General features: G+C 36.0%; 1 protein-coding gene across 10 annotated transcripts in view; it reads right to left on the reverse strand.

Moving 5' to 3' along the window:
- The window catches only part of LOC120344501 (uncharacterized), a 28,178-nt gene continuing 4,147 nt past the window's right edge, over positions 1 to 24,031 (reverse strand). For 2 of the 10 annotated variants that reach the window (XM_078112872.1, XM_078112873.1), the window contains 31 exons: positions 23,360 to 23,509; positions 23,130 to 23,282; positions 21,733 to 21,882; positions 21,438 to 21,476; positions 20,788 to 20,970; positions 19,891 to 20,052; positions 18,620 to 18,778; positions 17,747 to 17,902; positions 15,872 to 16,021; positions 14,853 to 14,996; positions 13,967 to 14,104; positions 13,733 to 13,891; positions 13,119 to 13,265; positions 12,460 to 12,621; positions 11,600 to 11,764; positions 10,677 to 10,841; positions 10,181 to 10,336; positions 9,593 to 9,751; positions 9,351 to 9,512; positions 8,766 to 8,918; positions 7,628 to 7,789; positions 6,939 to 7,127; positions 6,254 to 6,394; positions 5,908 to 6,081; positions 5,403 to 5,551; positions 4,709 to 4,811; positions 4,341 to 4,462; positions 3,779 to 3,980; positions 2,773 to 2,917; positions 2,044 to 2,176; positions 1 to 1,350 (listed from right to left, as the gene is read on the reverse strand). In XM_078112872.1, coding sequence (XP_077968998.1) covers positions 1,186 to 1,350; positions 2,044 to 2,176; positions 2,773 to 2,917; positions 3,779 to 3,980; positions 4,341 to 4,462; positions 4,709 to 4,811; positions 5,403 to 5,551; positions 5,908 to 6,081; positions 6,254 to 6,394; positions 6,939 to 7,127; positions 7,628 to 7,789; positions 8,766 to 8,918; positions 9,351 to 9,512; positions 9,593 to 9,751; positions 10,181 to 10,336; positions 10,677 to 10,841; positions 11,600 to 11,764; positions 12,460 to 12,621; positions 13,119 to 13,265; positions 13,733 to 13,891; positions 13,967 to 14,104; positions 14,853 to 14,996; positions 15,872 to 16,021; positions 17,747 to 17,902; positions 18,620 to 18,778; positions 19,891 to 20,052; positions 20,788 to 20,970; positions 21,438 to 21,476; positions 21,733 to 21,882; positions 23,130 to 23,282; positions 23,360 to 23,509 — 4,697 coding nt within the window. In that variant the 3' untranslated portion in view covers positions 1 to 1,185. The remainder of the gene's footprint in view (positions 1,351 to 2,043; positions 2,177 to 2,772; positions 2,918 to 3,778; positions 3,981 to 4,340; positions 4,463 to 4,708; positions 4,812 to 5,402; positions 5,552 to 5,907; positions 6,082 to 6,253; positions 6,395 to 6,938; positions 7,128 to 7,627; positions 7,790 to 8,765; positions 8,919 to 9,350; positions 9,513 to 9,592; positions 9,752 to 10,180; positions 10,337 to 10,676; positions 10,842 to 11,599; positions 11,765 to 12,459; positions 12,622 to 13,118; positions 13,266 to 13,732; positions 13,892 to 13,966; positions 14,105 to 14,852; positions 14,997 to 15,871; positions 16,022 to 17,746; positions 17,903 to 18,619; positions 18,779 to 19,890; positions 20,053 to 20,787; positions 20,971 to 21,437; positions 21,477 to 21,732; positions 21,883 to 23,129; positions 23,283 to 23,359; positions 23,510 to 24,031) is intronic. The other 8 variants (XM_078112875.1, XM_078112876.1, XM_039413749.2 and 5 more) reach the window with 7 other exon arrangements.

Genomic DNA, 24,031 nt, shown 5'->3' on the forward strand with positions numbered 1-24,031 from the left:
TTTTTGCCTTTATCTGTACTGAATTTATTAAATAATATACGCAATAGCATCCAAAGCATTCTTACGCCAATACATTAGCGCACTTGATGTATCTAGTGCCCAAGGATAGAAACTTCATATCCACCCCGAGGGAGAGTAAAGCCGGTTCAGATTCCTCATGCGGCAAACATAGTGGCCTACATTTGAATAAAAAAAATACATTCACCGAAAATATATTCAATATTTTGAATGCAAAAATGCTCTCCAACGAAACTGCACGATATTAATTGAACATATGTGAAATCAACAAATTCGTGGATACAAGGCAAAAACAAACTCAGCATTAGATCATTTAATAATTAAAGCAAATTCTTCAAATTGTCTGGAGAAAATTTTTCTGTTACAAGCTGGAGCTTGATGAACACTTATTTATTTGCTGACACATGCATTTTTAGATGTTTCCCGTCGACGCTTTTTTTTTGGTTACTGGCACCGCCTTCAAAAATAAATTTTTCTAGAGTGATTAGCTGAGTTTAGGTCCATTTTTTGACAACTTTATGCTCAAAAATATTCATCTCATGTAAATTAATGGACAGTTGTGTGGAGCACATATCGAACTAATTTCATTTAGAGCGCTTTGGAAGCAATTACAAGCCATGTAATAAACAGTATAAAATACCGAGGAGTAAATCCTGGGGAAAACACAAATAAAGTTTTGACTAGTCTTGATAAAAAATACCAAAGTTACGTTGTTCCAGAACATGCTTTCTTTATTAAATTCAAGGCAAACATGCTGCAATGAAAAGGTAGTCTATTTTGACAGCTAGACCTTCTAGGAACACCATTGTAAAGCAAAACGTTCAACTTAAATTTTTAAATTATCCAATTCAAAGTATGATCAGGCAAAAAAATAAGCCTAGATAATAAAATATCAAATACAAAGACATTAAAATGGAAACAATATAGGTTACTGATTCAATAGAATCTTAATTACACAATATACATGTTAAATTGCCCATATACATCGGATAGAATAGTTGAGTCAGGTCTAAACTTGAAAATAACTGGAATCATAAGACCGTGGTTTTGCTATGAATGAAAACGTGACCCGACCAAAGAAGATTCTTTGATAAACAGCAGTCGGGAAGCGTAAATAAAACATAGTTCGACATTGGCCCTTATTTGGTTGAAGATAATCTGCGTTTTTCAAGCGTATTTGTTGAGAGTTCCGACAATCCAATGCATAAGTACAGACGTATCCGCGTATAGTCCAGGGTATGGAATACCGTCTTCATCCTTATTGGCACAGCCCCATCCCCAACTGATTATACCAAGCTGAACAAAGCATTTGTCGCCATCTTTGTTTGTGACCTAAAATTTATAACAAATTGTCATTGAATTTCTCCGAAGATTATATTTTCAATAAATAAACAAGAGAGTAATTCTCAAATATATGGACACGAAAGCCAAAACAAAGTGGTATCAAATCTTTTTCACTTACAGTACCAGTATTCTGACCACTACATTACTGAGATGTTATCACGGAACCACGCAGGTGCGCAATTTTTCATTTTGATGACGTACAATACACAGAAAAACGAATTCCATACAGGGCACAGGAATAAAAGGAATGGCCCTCTAGCGACAACAACAAGCCTTAACCACTGAAATTTTCAAAGAAATAAATCCTGTTGTTAAAGAGTAAAGCGACACCAGCAACATAATAACAAACCATCACAGTGTCAGTAAAATACCAGCCAGATGTTTAGAGAATTGTAGCAGATGTCATATGGAACTGTTACACGATGTCATATAAATCTGTTCCAATGAATTGAAATAAAAATTCTGGGTGAAATAGCGGGCCCATAGGACTGCTTTAGCATTACATAGAATAAATGAAAAAAATGGAAATTATAGTCTTTTAGCGACGTTTTCCACCTTCACACTCTGAAAATCTGAAATCCAATAATCCAGTAATTGCCAAAAGCGATTTTTCACAAAAAAAACAATGATTTCTCAAAACGATCCATATGAACACTTCATGTTCTTTAGATTTGTACATACCTGTCTTACTAATGGTCCACCGCTGTCACCCTGACACGCATCCCTGCTCGTAGAGTTACCAGTGCATAACATTCTGCTTGTAAATCGAGCGGATTTATATTGCTCTTTTATGCGTTTAACACCACTTACACAACTGAAAGTAAATAAATCAAATAGAATTTAAACCAACGTTTCTACAATAGACGATACTCCCGTAGTGTGTGTACCCGGTTAGGGTTAGGGCATAATGTTATTCCGATTTTCAATATTTTAGTTATATTACGAGTTCGGGAATGGAGAGCCCAATCGACAACGTCTTCATGAATATAGCATTATTTATATAATTATATAGTTGAAAATTGTTTATAAATATAATGATCATTTTAAGCATCATTCACAATCTTGGAATTCTTAAACATTCTCATTTTCCTAAATTTTGTGGGAAGTTTTAGTAATTTCTGTACGAACAAGGCTCCGTACACAGCCGTACTCGGAGCGAAAATCGTATAGATATCAATCTTTCTGTATCGGTCTGTTACAACCCGGCTGAAATGGTGGACGTTGGCTTGAACTGTTGAACGGTTCTGCATTGGTTACTCAATTTATGATTTAGACGGGAAAAGTAATACCATAATCTGAATTCTTTTTTTCAATCCAATTTAAACCTTATTATTTGCACAGCTCTGATATGCCCTTTTCTATATTTGTAAAAATAGCTTCTGATATTGAAATATTGAACATAAAACTTACTCGTCAGATTTAAGAAGTTTTAATAAACTCTGCTGCAACGATTCAGGGAAATCGAATATTTGGCTCAGCATAGTATTTGGTGTTGTGTCTCCGAATCCCGTTATTACCACGCCGTCTTCTTCCTCCACAGACTTGATTTTCCTACCTGGGATAAAAAAGTTTAAACATAAAGTAAGATAACTCGTTAGATGTTTTTATGGTTGAAATGGGTTGCTACAATAGTCATGTTTCAGCACATGATTATGTGGTTTAACATCGTGTTAAAGGTACGAAACGCGCCTGCCTTCTGATTACCTTCCGCGGAATCGCAGGTTAGGATCCCTTGATGGTAATTGGGTACGGTATGACTACTAGACTCTCTCTCGGACCATTAGTAAAAAGATTCCGGTTCTGACACTCGACTCCGGGTTGACAAAATGTTGACTCCGTGGCATCCGGTTAAAAGAAATTTTGACTATGCTTCCAGCTCTGAACTCAAAAATTTGATCAATTTTGATACCAAAATTGTTGGCGTATGCATGCCTCCTTTCATTGTCTATTGAAAATGCTTAGTCAGACTAATGCTCTTCAAGTTCCTGTTGATAAGTTTGAGGTAGATTATCGCCATTTAAAATTCAAAATTCCGACTCCGTCTCAGACTCACTTATATCAATAAAATATTTGTGGGCTCAGTTGCCCAGAGTTTGAAGCAGTGAGACTTAACCATGGTCACATCATTTGCGTTAAAATCCCATAGCCACAACTTTACTCAGCAGGGTGTAATAAATTGGGTAGACAATGTCGAAGCAACAGGAAAAGTTCAAGTCCTCCTAAACCATAGTCGCTTCTTACAAAGCGGTGGCTTCTTGTGCATAGCCTCGTTAAATGAAATCATAATCATAATCGTAATCATAAATCATATATTTTCAGTTTTATGTGGAATCCAGTGAAGATTCGTCTTGAAACAAGATTGATACTGCCAGTCTGCCAGGTAAACAAACAAAACGTTACAATTTTTTCTACATACCATATTTAATGCAACGAGTTTGATCGAAGGAATAAGATGGAATTCCATTTTCAATTTTGGAATCTTCTTCTATATCGCAAGCACTTATACAAGGCAATGCAACAGGTCTAACATATTGACTGAATGTTATTTCACCATGTGTTGCGTCTTCGTCCACAACGAAAACATCATCAGCTATCTTCAGCCGTTTTCCTACTTTAATCTGAACAAAAATTTGTATAGCGTTCTTTCTTAAGCAATTTGACACACATTCTAAGTTAGAGGTCTTCGGTTTAAGCCCAAGTCCACTCGACTTGACTTGAACTCAGGTACTTTTTCTAAAAACAGGAAGAATTCGAGCCATATTCTATTCATATTTGCTCATTTTATTGTTATTTATGTAATCTACAATGACTTGGACTCGTAATGGGTCTCGAAACAAAAACGACCCGAATCGGCTTGTCACTCGCAACCAAAATGACTCGACTTGCCATCGAAGTTTAAAATTTGCTGTGACTCGAACCCGGGTGGCTCGTGACTCGATTTGAGACTCGCGACTTAGAGTTATACATTGAATACCTACCAGAGCAATATCGTAGTCAAAACTTTTTCTGTCAAATTTTTCATGCTTTGTTGACATCTCAGGCTCAAAGAATTGCACCCAACTTTTGATTTGAGAATTTTTCTTTGGTATCTCGGTGACACCTAAACAATATATGGAAATATTTTGTTCTAAGAAACGCATAACAAATATCCTACAGCAGAGATATAATTCTTGCAAATGGTGAAAACATTGCTGTCGCGCAATGGTGGAAATATAATGGGAATTGTATTAAATCTGAACAAGTTTGCATACTTCTAGCTATATTCTGAAAAGCTAAAACATATCAAACTGAATAAAATAAGATGCGACTCCAACCGTCCAAAATTCAATGGCATTATGTCTCATACCTAGTCCCAATATGATCTTCTTCGTCTCCGCAACAAGATGCGCGGCTGTGAGAATCCATTTCTGATTAATAATCGACGCACCACCCATCAATGAGTCCAAACTCTGAAGAAATATGGAAATGAAACGGCGTATTTGTACTAAAAGATCATTATAATAAGCTCTGAATAATTCTTTTCCCAACAAGTCACTGCTAGTTAAGGAGCTATAAGGCCCGGAAGGAACAGGCTCACCAGGCCTACGAATTCTAGGAAATCAAAATCAAAAGGGGTATGTTACAATAGACGTTACAACACGTTACAATAGAATAAAACGAGAATATCGGTCAGAGACCGAAGACTTATTGATCGAAAGTTAGGGGATCCCCCAGAACAGCTCTCTTACTTCATAGTGACACCTAGTGTCCCGTCACTAATTAATCAATAACTCGCTACTTATACGACATAATTTGCCCAAAATCAATAGTCTTTTGGTCCGAGATAAGATGAATGCACATGCAAAATCTGTAGCAGATTCAATCTCGCTTTCGTGAGATATCGCGTGCATCTAACAGACAAACAGACATACAGACAGACAAATACCAACATACTTACCGACTAAAATCGATAAGTAATAATGAATATGCTATTTACCATACATTCCTAGTTTTGAAAGTTATTGAACGAACTATTCTAAGAATAGATTCAAATGTCTTACTCTATATAATAAGTTCCTCTCATTTCTAAGTACCACAACTTGCCACGGCCATGCGCCAGCTTTTGAAGACTTTCCTCCAATTACACGCTGCAACGAATTTTTTGTTAATATGTTCCCGATGTCGCCAGCTATACCTGGTGTGTTGAATGCTAAAAAATGATAATTAGTAACCATGAGTTATGAGTAGGCCTACCTTACCTTCCTATTAAGAGCATTTCAATGCCTGAGAATGTACCAGCCAAATTGTAACTAAATATGGTGCTCTCTTATTTCGCTTAGATTTCATCCTGAATTATGAAAAAACAGTAGCAAAATGTGGAATAAAATGTCGAGTCTTGGTCCCAAATTGATTAGTAATTGATAATTCTTTCACAAACAAACGAAAACAACAACAACAACTGTCCAGCAAATCAATCTATAGGTCTGCTTCGTGTCTAATAATATTATATAGTCAAGATTGAAATACTGTGACATTGATCTTGATTTAAGATTCAAAACAACTTACAGAAACATTTTGGAGCTAATCCTGTCCATCTTCCATCAGATCTGCATACTCGGCTTTGAACACCGGTCAGAATATAACCAGGATTACATCCATAATCTACCTTGTACCCATATGTTTTATGGCCACTGAGTATGTAACCATTTTCGGGCAAGTTTAGAGGCTCGCATTCAGCATCTGAAGAAAGTAAAAAACGAGGTTCGTTGCTTGCTCAAATACGATTTTTGAAAACGTACCATTATCTCTTGTAAAAATACATCAACCCGATTGAAAACGAGGAACCCTACCCGCCGTTTTCACGCTAATAATCAGGTAATGTGCTTTAAAATTCAATATTTATTATCCTAACCTGGGTTGAAGCATGATTTTCCACACCATCCATCACATAAACATTTATATCCAATTCCTTCACATTGATTATCAGATTCACATTTAGGAGGACAAGTCATACCATTTTCGACTCTCTTCAAATTTCGTCTGCAACTTCGTGCTAAAATACAATTGAATATTGCTTTGACACCAAATGTATATAAATTCGATTCGATCAGAAACTGCTTGCATCATTGGTTTAAAGATCCCCGGGTTTATCTCAAGCCCCAGTAGCTCTCAGCATATCAGTGGTTGCCTGTACAAATCATTGTACTGAGAGAAGCCGGTCCCATGAAAAATATATTTATTTGTGGGCGCTGTGGTCTAGTGGTAAAAGCTTTAGACTCAACTATGATGGCATTGCTGGTTACAATCTCGGGTACAAATTCCATGCCCGTCACCTCGCCTAGTAATAAATGCCCTTAAAATAAAGCATCGTACATATCAGTATCATCTTTTCCATAGCCTTGTTCGGAGCTAAGCCTTGTTCGAGGCGAAAGACAAACAAATACGTCGTGGAAAATATCACTGGTATTTTCATTTTCGTCTCAAACAACTTACGCCGCTAAAGCATTAAGCACCAGTATTTTGTAGACCGTTGGCAGCGATTAAGAATTACAGGAATATGAGATAAAAATTGGCTATATGATATTTGAATTTCTTACCTGCACAGTATGGAGCTGGACCAGACCATCTGCCTTGTTTCATACATATAATCTTGTTGTCACCCTTCGTTTCATATCCAATATCACATTCAAATGTTATTTCGGTACCAAGTGGATGAGGATATTCGTTCGTTGCAGTCATATCGCTGTTAAATGGACGAAAAACCTTCTGACAAGTAACCGTTGGATCTGTAATTATAGAAATAAATATTTAAATTTTTAAAATGATATAAACATATTAAAAATGTGACTGTTTCCCAATATAAGCTAACGCCGTTTGTTCAATAAAAAATGTTTTTGAAATGCATAAAAATTTTAATATCAGAGGAAGTTGGGGCACGCAAACTGTAACCACCGTGTAGCGAATCTAGGCTCAACCAAACCAATGTGCTTTTGATCTTTGGAAATAGATAATATATTTTCACATGGGCATAAGTTACTGCTTATCTAAACAGAGCATGATTCAGAGAATTATGTACTTAATATTAGGAATGGATATGTAGTTTCAATTGTCACTTAAATGCCTCCTCTGTACAAGGCTGTTTCTTGCGAGGTTATATACTCATCGAGTTTCACTTTTAGGCAGTTAAAATATGTACTGATAATAAAGTGCTACTATGCATAAAACAGATGTGGTCCGTCTACCCTTGGATATCCTATTTACAAAATTCTTTTTGCGTTATTCTCACCGAATGCACAGTCTGGTCTTTTACATTCTGCTACATCTAGATGTGGTCCATCGCATTTTGTCACTTCCATCGCTCCATCGGCACATTTTCTTGTTCGAGTCTTTGTTCCTGTTCCGCATGTAACCGAACATGCGCCGAAAAGTTCCCAATCTGACCACTTGCCTGTTGAAAAATTCAAAATATTATTTACGCAATAATGAATGTAGTTGGGTAGGTTAGGAATTTTATATTTATATCGGGGGCGAGGAAAGCCGATAAGACGACTCAATTAAATGGCAAATCACGGCTCCTCGTCCTGTTATCAGTTCATGTCGGATATGGGGTTAGTTAGCCAGTTGTTTCAGATGCGTGGACATGAAGTCGTAATCGATCAGCGGTTACGCGAACCACCCCTCACGACGGCGAGGAGTCCAGCAATCCCCTCGCACATAATTAGCTCCCACGGGTCTCCAACCTGCGAATTCGTGCCAGATGGAAAGCGCATACCTTACGATTTGCACGATGCGCCAAACGCCGAACCAGACGAACATAGAAACGAAATATTCGAAAACGAAATGAAATTAATTAACCAGTGTTTTGTTGTCATTATTTAGCAACAAAAATTGAAACTGAAATACAAGCATCTGTTATTTTTTTTATTAAGTACATTCAAGATTACAAGTATCAATGTACTCTTGTATGATATATTTTTGTTCCACCTCTAAGACTAAGTGAATGATTTTAAACTTAATCGATGTTTCTCCGACTCGTATTACCCAAAGTAAAATATTTCAGAATATCCAACCAGTTCAAATATTGATAGATAAGTTCAGCCTAGTATATCGCAGCTCTTTCTGGACTAATTCATGATTACTGAAACTGAACTGAAATTACTATAAAAACTAAATCACCAATGAGGTATTTGATTTATAGTGAAACTGACAAATAGCTAGCAAAATGGGCAATAACGAGTTAATGTTTACAACCGTGCCTAAAAATCTGTCCGAGTGAAAAAAAATGTTTATGAGCGGATAAAATTCCACTGTTGTGTCACTTTTAACATCTCACTGACAAGCCAATCTTACAGACAGAATCAAACGAATGCTTGGAGAAATGTTACACAAAAACAAAGAATCAATTTAAAAATGGAGGCACCCACATTCTGGTTTCTCGCATCTTCTATGTTGCGTCCTTCTTCCAACGCATCCACCTTTACCAACTTCACCGCCGATGCAAGTTCTTGTACGACGACTTATACCGGATCCACAGGGTACAGGACAATCCTCCCATTTTTGCCAGTCACTCCATCTACCTGTAATATCCAACGATATATCTCAATCGAATAATTCATTGAACGACGATTGTAATTTCCATGCATCGAACCCACAAAATACGGTAGAGACTGACTTATCATTAGTGCTTGTCTATAGCCTTATTCAAAGCAAACCAACCTACGAAAATGTGTCACATTCGTAAAACTGTACATGAAGATTGTCTTGGACATTTTCTTCGTATGCTGATAGTTAAACTGCAATTCATATAAGTGTGTCGTCATAAAGAGAACACTCTGGTTTGTCGCACACAACAGTTACATACGTCAATGGTAACAACATTGAAATTTTTTTCATAAAATCCCTGCTCACAAACGGTGCCAGTTTGAGAAACGTTTTCGCCACTGACTGACTCAGTTGTCCTACACGAACCTATCGATTAAGTACATATATGACACTCATGCATACAGAACCTTTTGTGTTGCATGGGGTTTCGTTACAAATCCTTGCTTGTTCTGGATCTCCTTGACATTCTCCAGGTTTTGAGCAGGTTCTTGACCTTGCTTGTGTACCAGAACCACAGGACACGGGACATGCGCTCCAGTCAGACCAAGGCATCCAAGTAGCTTGGGGTTCTAAGACATAAGTGGGCTATAAGTTTGAATACATTACAAGGTGAATATAAAGAAAAAATATGTAAGGCCCTATAACTGACCCGTGTCGCACTCCATATCATTGCACATTTGCGATTCTTGGCCTCCTTCCTTGCATCCTTCATCACCAATACTTCCACCTTCACATTTCCTTATTCTCAAAGATAGCCCGATACCACACGAAGCAGAACATATACTCCAATCACTCCAATCTCCCCAACCTATAGAAAATGGTGTAAAAGAAACGCTTAAAGATTTAGGGTTTTTGTTCTGAATTTAACGCGACGATAACACGTCAAACTGAAAGATTCAAACCATTTTTATACAACGCTGGAAAGATCGGAATTTTTCGGTTTGACATTAACTACAAACTCCGCCCTGAGTGGGACTCGTACACAAGATTTTTACCTGCGAGGTACCATCGTTAAGTCTAACGATTTAACCACTAGGCCATTGCAATTGTTTTTTGCGTCACTTGTCAATTGCGGTTGAACCATTATATCTCTGCTTCCAAATTATTATTTTTTTGTTTAATTCTGGTTGCTTGTACAGAGCGTTGTTCTGAACGAAACGCGTGAATAAACGTCTTATATATAAACTGCCAAGTGGAAAGAGAGTGAGTAGAAAATTTAAAAAAAACTATGACTCACTTGCTGCACCGTTACAATCATCTTCTTCACAAATCTCTGAGTCTTTAGCTTTCCCTTCACAATTGTCTCCTCCATCACATACTCGAGTCCGTGATATTGTTCCTATACCACAGGTCACAGAACAAGTAGACCAATTTAACCAGTTGTTCCACGTTCCTAAAACAAGTGCTTTATTTATTTATAGTCATAAAACTTCATGAAAAACGACTAATAACCAAGTAAAGTTGTATTCAGATGTAAGGTTGCAGTCACATCTCATTTCCCATTTCGAAGATGGAAACCTAGCAGCAAATTATTTAAACTATTTTGCCGTTGGGTGATTCGAACCTAATGTCCTCTTTCTCACCCACAGTGTAATAAATTGAGTGGGAAATGCCAAATCAAAATTCCGATTCTTCTAAAAATGATAGCTTTTTACATTATAAGTCTTCATTCAGAGTGAATCTACTTTGACATGTTTTAATTCATCTTTCCTTTTTATTAGTAAAAAGCTTACCCATCGTTAAACATTTATTCGTGTTGCATTCATCCGTCTGTTGATCTTCACCAAAGCATCCTGGGTTGCCAACCTTTCCGCCCAAACATTCTCTACTCCTGGATTTGCTTCCTCCCCCACAAGTAACAGAACATTTACTCCAGGTGGTCCATCTCGACCATTTAGCTATAAAAATGATTAAATATTATTGATATGACATAAAATATTTATTCTATTTTACTCAAATCTAAAAATATGATTCCAAAGACATTACAACATACTATATAGTTAGATATTAAATACATAGAAAAATATTTAATAGACTCGATGTAATGTAATAACAAATAACAAAAGAGCAATGCCAAATACACGGGCATAAAGGCCAAAATAAATGTTGCAAAATTCCATCAAAGTTTTAAATAGATATTACTTAAAAATGTGACATGAAGATGTGTCCAAGAAATATTGAAACCAGCAAAATTTTGAATTGAAATATCGGTTCCGGTAGTACTCGAAAAAAAATTATATAAAATAAAAACAATAGCTTTCTAGCGATTATCAATTACAGAAATGGAAAATTTGTTAGTCGATTAGTTGCCTTGAAATTTTCTTCACAACAACAATAACAACTAGAACAGAACAACAATTTAGCCAATTTATAATTCCACTTAGGGTCCAAAAATGCCCAAAATACCATCACTATGTCTATATTCATCACATTACCATTGCAAGAATTTCTACCATTTAAACTTTGATAACTCAGCACATCCAAGACAATGATATGTATTAAGACCAAATAGGACAAAAGCAGGTAATTAAGTTAAGGAATTAATATCCTACCTTTATCCTCGATTAAAAAGAGGAAAACCTTTAAATAGATACTGCTAAGACAAAGCCACAAATAACATTGTACTTATATATATATGTTTATATATGTGACTTACCATCAACTCTACAAGCAGGTCTGAAGCAATTTTTTATAGCTTCATTATCTCCCCTGCAACCTGTGTCACCAATATTTCCATCGATACAGATTCTTTCTCTTGTTGTCTCTCCTCGACCACATGATACTGAACACGTTGTCCAGGTTGACCATTTGCTCCATAATGCTGCGTTAAATACAAGTTCGAACAATTTATTCCAAAACTTTTCTAACACCTCTAAGATAATTTGAAAGATTTAATTAACACTTGAACCTTTGTTTGAGAATGATTGTACCCAAAAGTTTCAAAAATTTAAGACGCTTTTCACAAAAATGATGTTCTACCTAGAATATGTTCCAAATGACCTAGGTTTTTTTGGGGCTACTCTGTCTTTATGACTTCATCTACAGATCTAACAATAGAATACAAGCTAGAGACAAGCGCTTTCGGCATAACTAAATTGAATTTTCTTTTTGTTTATGCGGTATGACCTATCTGTTATTCTATTGTATACTCAAAACCAATTAGAGGTAAATTCTGCGCAGTTTATTACACTTTGTTTGTATTTTTTTTTGCGTGTATGACACATAGACACATTTATCACTATACACAATTCTGAAACCCGAACAGACGGTTTATCCTTTCTCCATCGTGTTTTAGGCTTTATTTTATCCCGCAAAGTAAGATTGACAATTTAGCACTTTTATATCTCCTATTAAATCGCTACCTTTTGCGAACACAATTCCCAAGAAAGCGACATTTTACGGTAATGTAATTTACCGGGAAAGGACTTCTGCGCGAATGTAGTATAGAATTAATTAATAGTGTAAATGTTTGGTAAATAATCAGTAAGAATAAAGTAAAAGAGTAAAGTAAAGTACCTCGTTTACATGGTGGTCCGTCACATACATCTTTCATTATTAAACTTCCCAGGCAGCCAGGTTGCCATTGCCTCCCATCTATACAAGTTCTGGTACGACTCCTTTCACCATTACCACAGGTCGTACTGCATTCACCCCAATCACCCCACTCTGACCATTTGGCTGAAAGACAGTGGAGAAATATTTATTAGTATGTATCATAGTCAGATATTTTCATGATCATGTAATGAATTGTTCTTGTTGTATGTCTTAGTCCAATGCACGTCTCAAATGGTGCAACAGACGAACACAATGATGAGTTAAAACTTGCGTCAACATGACGTTTAATGCGACTTCTAATCGTATTTTCGATATGACGTTTTTTCGTGCCGTTTTCGAATTAGCCTCAAAACACGAAGCCATCGATATGGAAGTTTCATTATAATTCGACATAAACAGAATCTTTTTATTTCGGCATTGCCTACCCAGTTTAATAAAACCCACTTTTAAGGGATTATTTTAGTTTTAGGCCTAATTAAGAACTCCAAAAAAGAATTCATCCAATTCGGTCTAAAATTTTCGAATTTGAGTCACTGTCTTTCTGCTACAAAAATTAATTTTCTGTATAAAAATTAAACTGTCTAATCTTTGTATCCGTATAATTAATAATAAATACAAACCCTTGATACAATCTACAGTATTGCATTCTGAAGTTTCCTTCTCGTCTCCATCACATTCTCCTTGGGCACATTTTCTACTTCTCGAGATTTCACCGGTGCCACAACTGACTGTACATTTACTCCAGTCACCCCATGGGCCCCAGATACCTATAAAATATAATTCCCGTAAAACGTTTCACTTATTCTCGATTGTATATATTTATATGTGGTATTTTGAACTTTCCGAACTTATCCCTCTAAAAAAATCATTTTCAGTCGTCAAATCTGTCGGTTAGCTCATTGCTATGTAAAGCAACGTTGCCAAATTATCTTGTGGGCGTATACGTAACAGTGTTGGGCATGCCCGAGTCACTGACTCAACTTGAGTCATACTCAAGTTACCATATATTAAAAACTCGAATTGTCATGTCAAGTAAATGACTCGGACTCGTCATCGACCAACCACCAGTAGGCAGAACCCAGTGTTTGACTTGACTTTGGACACGGACTCGAGGCTCGTATGGCCCGTGACTCGACTCGCGACTCGAGCGTTGGGGACTTATACCCATTCGAGTATCATACTTTGCCATATAATCGAATATTTAAAAATATACGATGTTTTCAATCACATTTACCTGCAGAGCACGATTGAGTGTTACATCTTTTGTAACCATAGTTATCGCCTTGACAGTTTTTCGACGGTGTTGGTTCTCTACATCTTCTTAATCTGTAATCAAATCCGCCTCCACATGATTTATGGCATCCGTTCCAATTTGCCCAGTCTTCCCATCCAGCTGTTACATAGACGGTAAGTTGTTACGATGTCTCAAGTATACCGCTAAAGTGGATTTATTGATAAAATGACTTACAACCACACTTTTCCATGTCGCATGTTGTTTCTTGTTCTTCCTCACATGATCCTACTTTACAAAATCGTTTTCTTTTGGATATCCCAGATCCGCATGTTACGCTACAGGGACCCCATGGTTCCCATTCCTTGTAATCGGCTGAACAAAATTAGAAGAAAAAAAAATTCGATTGAGTTCCAAAAACTATGTGGTTTTAATAGTGTCTCGTAATAACGACAGCTAACAAACAATTATCAGCAAAATAATACTTTGCGGGGCAAAGGTTCTTTTTCATTATTCCAGTGTGTAAGCAGGTCGTGAAACTGACACCAAGTACAGTTTATATTCAAGTCACAAATTTATCGCAAAATGACAAACATATTTATTCTTATGCAATAAAAGGTAATGTAAAATCGTTCCTGAGGCCTAGTAATTTACAGCAATATCCTATTTTAAACTACCAATGCACCGACCAAATGCTTTTTTTATTTGAGAGTTAAAATTTTATTGTGGTCCTTTAAGTTTTAAGAATTGCACATTTAATCCGATGACTTTCGGCATTGCCTGCGCAATATATCATTCCCCTGGTGGAAGAGTGGGAATCAAATTTGAACTTGGGTTTTTATCCTGCGACACTATCATAATCAAAACTGGCTGCCACTCCCACCAAGAGAAAGTATTGAAGATTAATTATAAATAGAACAACTTTCCAAAGATATTCTTATTGCTTTAACTATATTATAGCTATCTACCTTTTATGTCCAAATATTATACATCTAAATTCTAATTTCTCAGGCTAGTGAAGGTAATCACTGAAGTAAGACCTCCATGGACGTTAAGACTGTGCTTGTTAAAGGATGTGTGAGCTTTGTTCAATGAATTATAAGTATTTTTATTATATACGTACGTGGACAAGCCTCTATTCTACATGTCTTTGAGGACGTCTGTTCGCATGTTCCAACATTGCAATATCGTTTTCTTATTGAAAATCCAAATCCACACGTTTTGCTACATTCACCCCATTCCTGCCAAGGCCCGTACTTTTCCCCGACTGTGAAAAATAAGAACCTTGACAAACATTTCAAATAATAAAGATGCCATGCTGTTTGCCGGGCAGTGTTGGTGAGACTCGAGTCATTGACTTGAGTCTTGACTTTCTCACAGACTAAGTTGAATGACTAAGGAATGACTAGAGTTATCTAAATGTAATGACTCTAGTCATTGACTTGCTTCACCATTCATCAAACACTAGAAGTGACTCGAGTCAACTGAATGAAATAGCTAAGTCATCGCCTTAATTTACCATTTATCAAAGACTAGAAGTGACTCGAGTCATCCTAATTAACTTAATTAACCATTTATCAAAGACTAGAAGTGACTCGAGTCATCTAAATGAAATAACTCGGGCTCGTCATCAAGTAACCCCTAGTGATACTTAATCAGTGAACGAATCAACCACGGACAATATTTTGTAAGTTCAAAGTTGATTAAAGTTCAATAACCATGATCACGAATTGATTTTGTATTGATAACAACGTAGCTAAAGGGGCGAAAAATAGTCAATATTTATTCTATGACTTCATAACGATTATCCAATTATTTCTTTCTGAATATTGTCATGTCTTCGTTGGAGAGGGTATCGTGCTAACGATACAAAAACAATCTAGAAACTCATACTCGTGGTTTAGAAAATCAACAGATTATCTGTGAATTTCGAGGGAATCATAATATATATTTAGGGACACTAAAGCTGGTTCTCCATATCCCAGTCTGTTTACCTGTTTTGTCAACTCGTAAATACGTGAGATAGTGGAAAATGAAATGAAAAATTTGAATGAATTCGAGTTATGAATTAGGACAGGCTATATCTAATAATAAAGACAAAAAAATTATTAGTCGTATATATATTTTCAATATTTGTCTCACGGTTAGTTTCGCAATCTTCCATTTTACAAGAGCTTGATTCTGTGTCTCTGCACGATCCTATTTTACAAAAACGAACTCTGGATCTAACTCCTGTGTCACATGTCACGCTGCATCCAGACCAAGGCATCCAATCAGCGTATTTGTCTGGGTCTGCAGAAATAAATCAACGGAAATGAGTAGTATAATCAGAATGTCTAATTTCGCCAAAAGTAATTAAGTTATTGTCTAGTTTGAAAACTTGCTTTTTTAAAGACAAGCGTGATTGAATATAAAGTAGGACACCTGATACTCGTAGTATATTCGAATGAAAGTCAAAATGCTGTCCATGCATCGGAAATGAATACCTGGCTAACAATTCCCATAATTGACGAGATAAAGGAAAACTTTATGTTATGAAAACCGGCAAATTACACAAATTTTATATGTATAAAAATCTGTTAAAGTTTCGAATGAAAAAGTAATAGTGATCTTCATTTATAAGTATAGCAAAACTATGAGTTAAATGAAAACAATTATAATTCAATTCTTCATTTATACCCCATATACAGTCGCAAGGTGGGCATGCTTCGATCGATCTCCATTTTAGCGCGCCTAAACACCAAGATAGGTGAGATAATTGTAAATGCTATGAAAAATGTGCAATTATTATTTGCTTGGTACCAGAGCAGCCAATTTATTTTTAAAGTAGTTTACTAAGATCGTGTTTTCAAAACTAAAAATTTTATAAAAATAGTCGAAAATCATTCATATAAATTTATTATCATGAGAAATATGACATATTATTTCAAAAAAATATTAATAAATATAAATTGAAAGCGCACTAAAATTATAAAAAAAACTTTCGGTTTTCAGATTCTAAGTATACGCATTTTTATTTTATTCCAGATAGTCAGACCGTTGCGTCATTTAATACTCGACCGTGTTTGTGTTCAAAACGGGCCTTACCTCGATCATATCTATTTTTGATAAAATAAAATTAGAAGTGAACAATTTTTAATTTATTCAAACTTTTATTTTGAATGAAAGCCTATCAAATTAATAGGCAGAATATTCATAATAAGATCACTTGAACTAAAAAAAAAAAAATTGAACACGAAGTGGAAATATTAATTGTTTAACTAAATAATTTTTGAAGTTGTTATTGGGATTGTTGTTATTAAGGGAAAATAGCTTATTTCCGCGACTACGAATCGATTCTGAAGAGAAGGCTAGTACATCAACTTTTTTTAAATTTTAAATTTTTGAGGGCCAACAGAGCCCGATATTTTACCACACATTTTGCTGTTTTATATTAATGCATGGGAATGCTGTTTTGACGCTCGTGGTATTAGGTATAGGCAAGTCCACCGCTTTCCCGACCTTCCCGACAATGAGCTAGCACCGTAGCGAAAGCGGTGGACGATTTGGAGCATTTTAATGATAGATTTTTGTGTAAATTTAGCATTAGGCTGTATATTGCTGGTCAATCAGCCGTGATTCTTAAACTCTCATGATCTAAGCTGCCTATCTGCAGACTTTAAACACTGTCCACTTACAAAAAAATACCTGGTTTTGCATTTAACGCGTTTCCTACAGTTATTTTATGCGCTCAAAATGCCAACACACGAAAGCTAAATGTACCAAAGTCAAAGAATAAAACAAATTACAGTTAATTCATTTTAAATTAATGTAATTATTGTGAATGGTTTGTAGTGAGGATTACGATTGTGGCCCCAGAGCACCGCTCCGTGGCCCGTTTGGGGGCAAAATTTCCATTCGCTAAATCCTACAAAGAACCTTCGTGTTCAGATATCGAGCTCTAATACTTTGATTATTGAATTTTAAAGAAACTCGAAGAACATTCTGCTTTTTTAAATGCATCAGCATAACACACACCTTCATCCAAACATCGTCGTATATTACAATATGTAAGTTGTTCTTGAACGCTCGATCCTTCCGGATATGACCTTGATCGTTTCATTTCTCCGGCACCGCATGTTGCGCTGCATGCTGACCAAGGACTCCATTCACCTTGTTTCGGAGAAGCCACCGCTATATGAGAATGAAAGCATGACATGCTAAATCAATCAATCAAAAATGTCATGCATATTGGAAGCAACGATCCAATGATGGATTTGATCAGAAACGTGAAGCTATGTAATGAATTTTTAAAAGATGACGGTGTCGCGACAGACTATAATAAAAATAATCCTAAGCTGTTTTTATTGAATTGAAAGCTCATCATTTTATTATCCGTGGAAAACCAGTACAGCGGTCAAATATCCGTTTAAATTGTTTACGAAAATGTCAAACAAATTAAGTTATATATCATTAGAAAATTTCTGGAATTTGTATAATTTTAAATATGGCAGTGAAGGCTTGATGTGCGTTTGTCAATCAACGTTTGAAACTTTTACACTACAATGAAATATATTCTAGATATCTTAGTAAGTCCAAACGCAGGCCAACATTTACAAAAATTCCTACAGATCTTTTGTACAAAGCCCCCACCAAAAAAAGCATCCCCGCCAACGCCAAAATAAAAAAAAAATAAATTATCCAGTTAGGGTTAAGAATGCAGATTGTGCTGGAAATTTAAATTTCCAAGTCATTCCTAACACTAACTCCAACCTCCATTGGATAGTTAACGAGGCGAGGGTGTTTTTTTCTAATCTCACATTCTTGGCAGGGACTTTGCACATAAGATCCCAATATACTTTCTAACATATATGTGGAGGGTGAAGTATTATATTTTGGATATACACGTACGCTTTTCTGTAACAGTGCAACTTGGTTGTCTGCATGTTCTTGTGTTAACTTCGACACAACCGCCTACTTTACAACGTCGTCGTCTTGTTTCTTTGCCTGATCCACATGTGACGTCACACGCTGACCAATCTTCCCATGAATGAAATTGTTTATCGTCAGCTGAGAATAATTTTTTACATAAAATTGAGTTTTTTTGTTTAATCTTAATTTATCAATTGTTATTTTTTTCATTCTAATCAAAAAGCGCGATCAAGGAAGGCCATGTAAAAATATCACAGATTCTGAATATCACACTACTCTTGGGCAATAATAGACGTTTTGCTGTGATTTTGTCACGGTGTATTTACATAGATAGTCTATACCAGGGGTGGGCAAAGTTTTTGAACCAGGGGGAAAAGTTACATTTCATGAATAATATTTACAGTGTTACAAAGCGAAGGTGGAAAACAATAAGCCCCGTGCCAAAACTAAATTTACCCGCAATCTCAACAAATTCCTCGAGCTATTTTAGCTGAAACATCAATTTTTTCACATTTTTTTCAATTTGGTTGATAGTTTGGTTGGCTAATAGGTAAGATCTATTTCAGGATTTAATCGAATGAGGAAAATAGCAGACGGAGTGAAAGTCGCAAGGTCAGCAATGGCGGTATTATTAAAACACACGCTTTCGTAATTAATCCTTGAATATAGGAAAGATCGAGTCGTCGAATTAATTTTGTCTCTCTATCATTACGCAATGTCTCAAAAATGCAAACCTAAGACTAATAAACAACGGTGTTTACATTTTTATAAGTCTGCTTTTTTTCTAATTATATTTTAGAAATTGTTTTTAGATTTGTATGAGCATGTTTTTATTTTTCGATGAAACTTCGAAAAATAGTTAAACCCCCGACCAGCACCAAATTGGATGACTACTCCCGCAGGCTGGCGCCCGAACGGCTGTGCTAAAAAGGTGTCACTCAACAGTCAAATATCAACTATGAGTGTAGCTTACGTTTGTGCCACTTGTAATATAGCCTACAACCTCTTGAATTTAAAAAAGTGTGGTTGTTCGGAGAAAAATCTTTTTTTGTACCTGGAGATACCACGCTACCAACTGTATTTTATGGAATTATCGTATTCTGATGGAAAATACTTACTACCACTATCCTGCGACTTAGATTATTTCTACATTATTTCATTCCTAATTTAGGGTACTTCTAAATTGCACCAGTTTGAATTAATAAATTAAATTACTGGCGCTTGTGACCTGCCATTTATGTAATACTTACGTCCAGCACAAACCCTTTCCCGACAAGACTTCTCTGCCTTTTCAACACAGCCTCCCAATCTACATCGACGTTGTCTGGTTTGTTTTCCTATTCCACAAGTAGCACTGCAAGGAGTCCATTCTTCCCATGACAAAAACTTGCCAGTAATTGGTTTCGGGTCAGCTGTGAATGATAAATAGCAAGTTCATATATTCGTGGTAGACCAGGCTTCGTAGCACAGCCGATAAAAGGATCTATCCCAAAGGGAACTTCTCTGTCATTCAATGTAGATTCGGCATGGAATTAGTATACTAGTTATTAGTGCAAGCGTACGGATCTGTGTAAAAAGAGTTTTGGGTTTTAGACAATTTATCTACGAGCCTTTGTTATTGAGATTTTGAACTAAAATGAAAATCCTTTGATCTTCATGTAGACTACCACAACTTCAGAGTGTTTTGAAAAACCATTTATTGTTAGGTTACTAAATTCTAATTGTGACTAATATAGCGATAGGACGAGGTTGGTACATCTTAAAACTTGCTTTCTCGGAAAAGTTTACTAAGCGCTCTCCGTGATCTACTGCCTACAGGTATCAATAGTATGACGTCTTGTATATATAAATTGTGTATTGAAAACAAATATATGTGTCGGTACGCAGGCACGATTGGTACGTAAAAGTTTTTGAAGTATGATATACTTTGCATTAAGTAATTATTACTAACTTGGTGTTACAGCGATTTTTTTCGTAAGAACTTTTCTCCTCTCATCATTGCAGTTATTTTTGTTTAATATGATACACGGGCGGGTTAGCCAATGCGCATATTCAGAATTTTGTTGCTTGGATGTAGTATCAATTTCAAATAATAATTCTCTTACTGAACAATACATCTTTTTGTTTCAACAACATAGCACACTTACGTTCAGCTAAACAACTTTTGCGGCATGATCTTTCTGCTATTTCGACACAACCTCCGACTTTACATTGTCGTCTTCTAGTTTCTTTCCCAGTTCCGCACGTAACGCTACATTTTGACCAATCTCCCCAATTATGGAATGGATCATCAGGTTTAGTTGTTGGTCCAGAGGCTATTAAATCAACAACTATTTTCTTTCAAACTCCCACAAAATGAATAAAGGCACGAGAACAATGCTCAAATACATAATATATATGGACACGGAGATTCAATGAATATGCAACTTGCGATGAAAATTTTGAAAGCTTCAAAGCAAAACTACAAATCAAGATACCACCGGTGCTGGTAAGATTACAGCTGAGCTGGGAGTGTCGGCTTTATCTAAAAAATACCGAACTGGCTTGAAGTTGTGGCACTGCCACGCGAGAGCGCAATATGCTTAGCGCGTGCAAATTCTGAGAGAAATATCGAGCTTCATGTGACTCAGAATAATTTTGAAATAGTTATATCATTCTAGACTGGAGGCATCAACCATCTTTAAGTACCAAAAACGATTGGTTCATTGGATTTTCGGAAAACAAATGTTACCCCTTTTATTTCTTATGTAGTTACTAGGAACTTTCAAATAAATTCATGCGCAAAGCAATTACTTACCTAATTCGTTCAGAACATGGCTACGACCACTTAGTAGGCCTATAAAGTAAAATTCAAAAAACTACTGGAGTGAAAATGATTTATATAAAAAGTACAAGAGAGCGATGCTCAAATATATGGACACGGAATAGGTATCAATCTACCACAGTAGTATACCGGTACCGTGCCACCACCAAATATCCACTCACGCAGAACCGCAATTATTTTAATCTGATGACGTCGTCGCACACGAAAAACGAACGCCATAGAGGGAAAAAAATTGTTTGAATTAAAAAAACAGTATTAAAAAACGTACCACCACATTTGACCGGATTACAAGATTGACTCTGTGTTTGAACACATCTAAGAGGACGGGTACATTGACGTTCTCGGACCCTCACACCCCAACCACACGTTGTACTGCAAGGACCCCATTTCTTCCATGGTTGATAAACAGGATTCCTTCCTGTAAAATAAAAGGTGACGTTTTATCGTATACTTAGTTAGTTTTTTCTTCTCTCAATTGGCTACATTTGCTGCACATAATCTCTGTCACACCCGATGCCCTTTTCGATGATAAATGTTTGTTTCACTAGAAAGTGACTGTGAACTGATACAAATTTCTATTAATTGTGCTGTGAAATATCATTCGGTGTTTAGTACTTGTGAAAAATAGATGTGACATGTAATATTTTTATTACAAATAGGGATAAAACTACTAAAACAATCGAAGATGTTTGCTTGTTTCTCTAATAGAAAGGCAGTTTTTTCTTCATTTCAGATATAGGGTTTTTTCTGTATTTGTATGAGTACTTTAAATAAATTTTCGTGTTGTATTTTAACCCCTAATATATATTGCATATTTACAGTTGTTGGTGGTAACTTGGAATTTAAATTACACGCTGTCAAAGTTACATCGCAAACTATATTCAAGAAAAACTAATGTTTTGGAAGGTTCAATGTTAATTTTTATGCTATGAAACCAATCTGCAAAAATGTGTTTGGATAATTATTGTCTGCAGTAATATACTGTCGCACTTCGTATAACTCAGAAATATAAACGGAGTTCAACTTAAGTAAAACAAACGTCTTCCCTGACTGAATTTGGAACCGGCTTGACAAAATATAACGCGAACCAATTCTCATGAGTAGGCCTATAGTATGAGTATATATATGACAGTGATTTGAACCTTTTACATCTATGACATTTATTTTAACATCAATGTTGCAAGTGAAGTGTGAATAACCATTTTCGTTACAATGTCTCCTTATTGCACCCATTCCACATATAAAGTACAGAAACAATGCCATTTCACAGAAATATAATCAGTCACACTGAGACGGCAACTTATTAATTAAGATTTCATCTGTGACTGTGCATTTTGAAAGTACATTAATATATGCATTCTTTTTGGAATAACAACCGCGTTCATTAATCGTTATTATGCTTGGGTTACAGACATCTGAAACACGCAAGGTTCCTAACGTGATCAATTAGCATCTCTGTACACAAACCAACTTGTGATTATGTATACGTTCAATTGTTTTGTTCAAAACGAGACTGTTTTGCCACAGGAATGTAGCATATGATCTGGTTTGAACACAGTTTCCAAATAAAGTAACTTAAAACTAAAATGTGGTTTCTGACAAATCTCGGAGCCACTATAAATTACATAATTAAAACTAATTATAAGGTAAAAGAACAGGCTTTACTTTTTCCTGTACACTTAGATGCAAAACAAGTTTTTGTCATGATTTGTTCACATTTTCCAACATTACATCGTCTTATGCGCTTCCTTTCCCCGGGGCCACACGTTGCGCTGCAGGGAGCCCAGGGTTGCCATTGTTTGTATTCCGACAATATCCCTGAGTTAAAATGGAAACAAACGCTTTCGAGAGAGGAAGTATTTTGCATTGAATAAAAGGACATCAGATCAACAAACCAGTTCCAACACATTGCGGCTTTACGCAGCGTTGCGTTTGTGTTTGCTCACACACACCAACTCTACATCTTCTGATACGCTTTCTGGTTCCAAATCCACAAGTCACACTGCAGGGGAGCCATGCTTGCCACTTCCCGGGGACAATTTTAGCTGTGAATGTATTTGAGGAAGGTACCGATCCATCAATAATAACATGTCAATTAAGTATTTGACAAACACATGCCACCATACGTCAGTAGACAGTTGAGACATTCCTGAGACGATTTAAGTTGACAAGAGGGTCGCAGAAAAAGTTATAGCTCTTCGTAACCAAAATTCTCTTATCAGACCACCACCAAACCACCAAAAGCGTCAGAACTGTTAGAAATTTGCTTTGCAGAGGTTTTTGTACAAAACCGTTTTCAGAAGCAAGAAGCAGAAGCAGTTTAAATCATTTACAATGAAGTTGGATAACCACGAGTTTGTACATTTCTAGTATAATGGGTTTCCATTCAATACGAGGTCATTAACGGATTCACGCATACCAGAAATAAAAACATCAGAACTTCACAACTTGAACATGCAATTGACTTAATTCGCATTAAGTCCGAAAGAATAAAAACAAGTGGCGAAAGTAGTAATTATGCCAGGTTAATCAGGTCACATTGAATCAAAACGTTTGTTCAGCAATGT

This window comes from Styela clava, chromosome 5 (assembly GCF_964204865.1).
Source record: "Styela clava chromosome 5, kaStyClav1.hap1.2, whole genome shotgun sequence".
Taxonomy (NCBI): Eukaryota; Metazoa; Chordata; class Ascidiacea; order Stolidobranchia; family Styelidae; genus Styela; species Styela clava.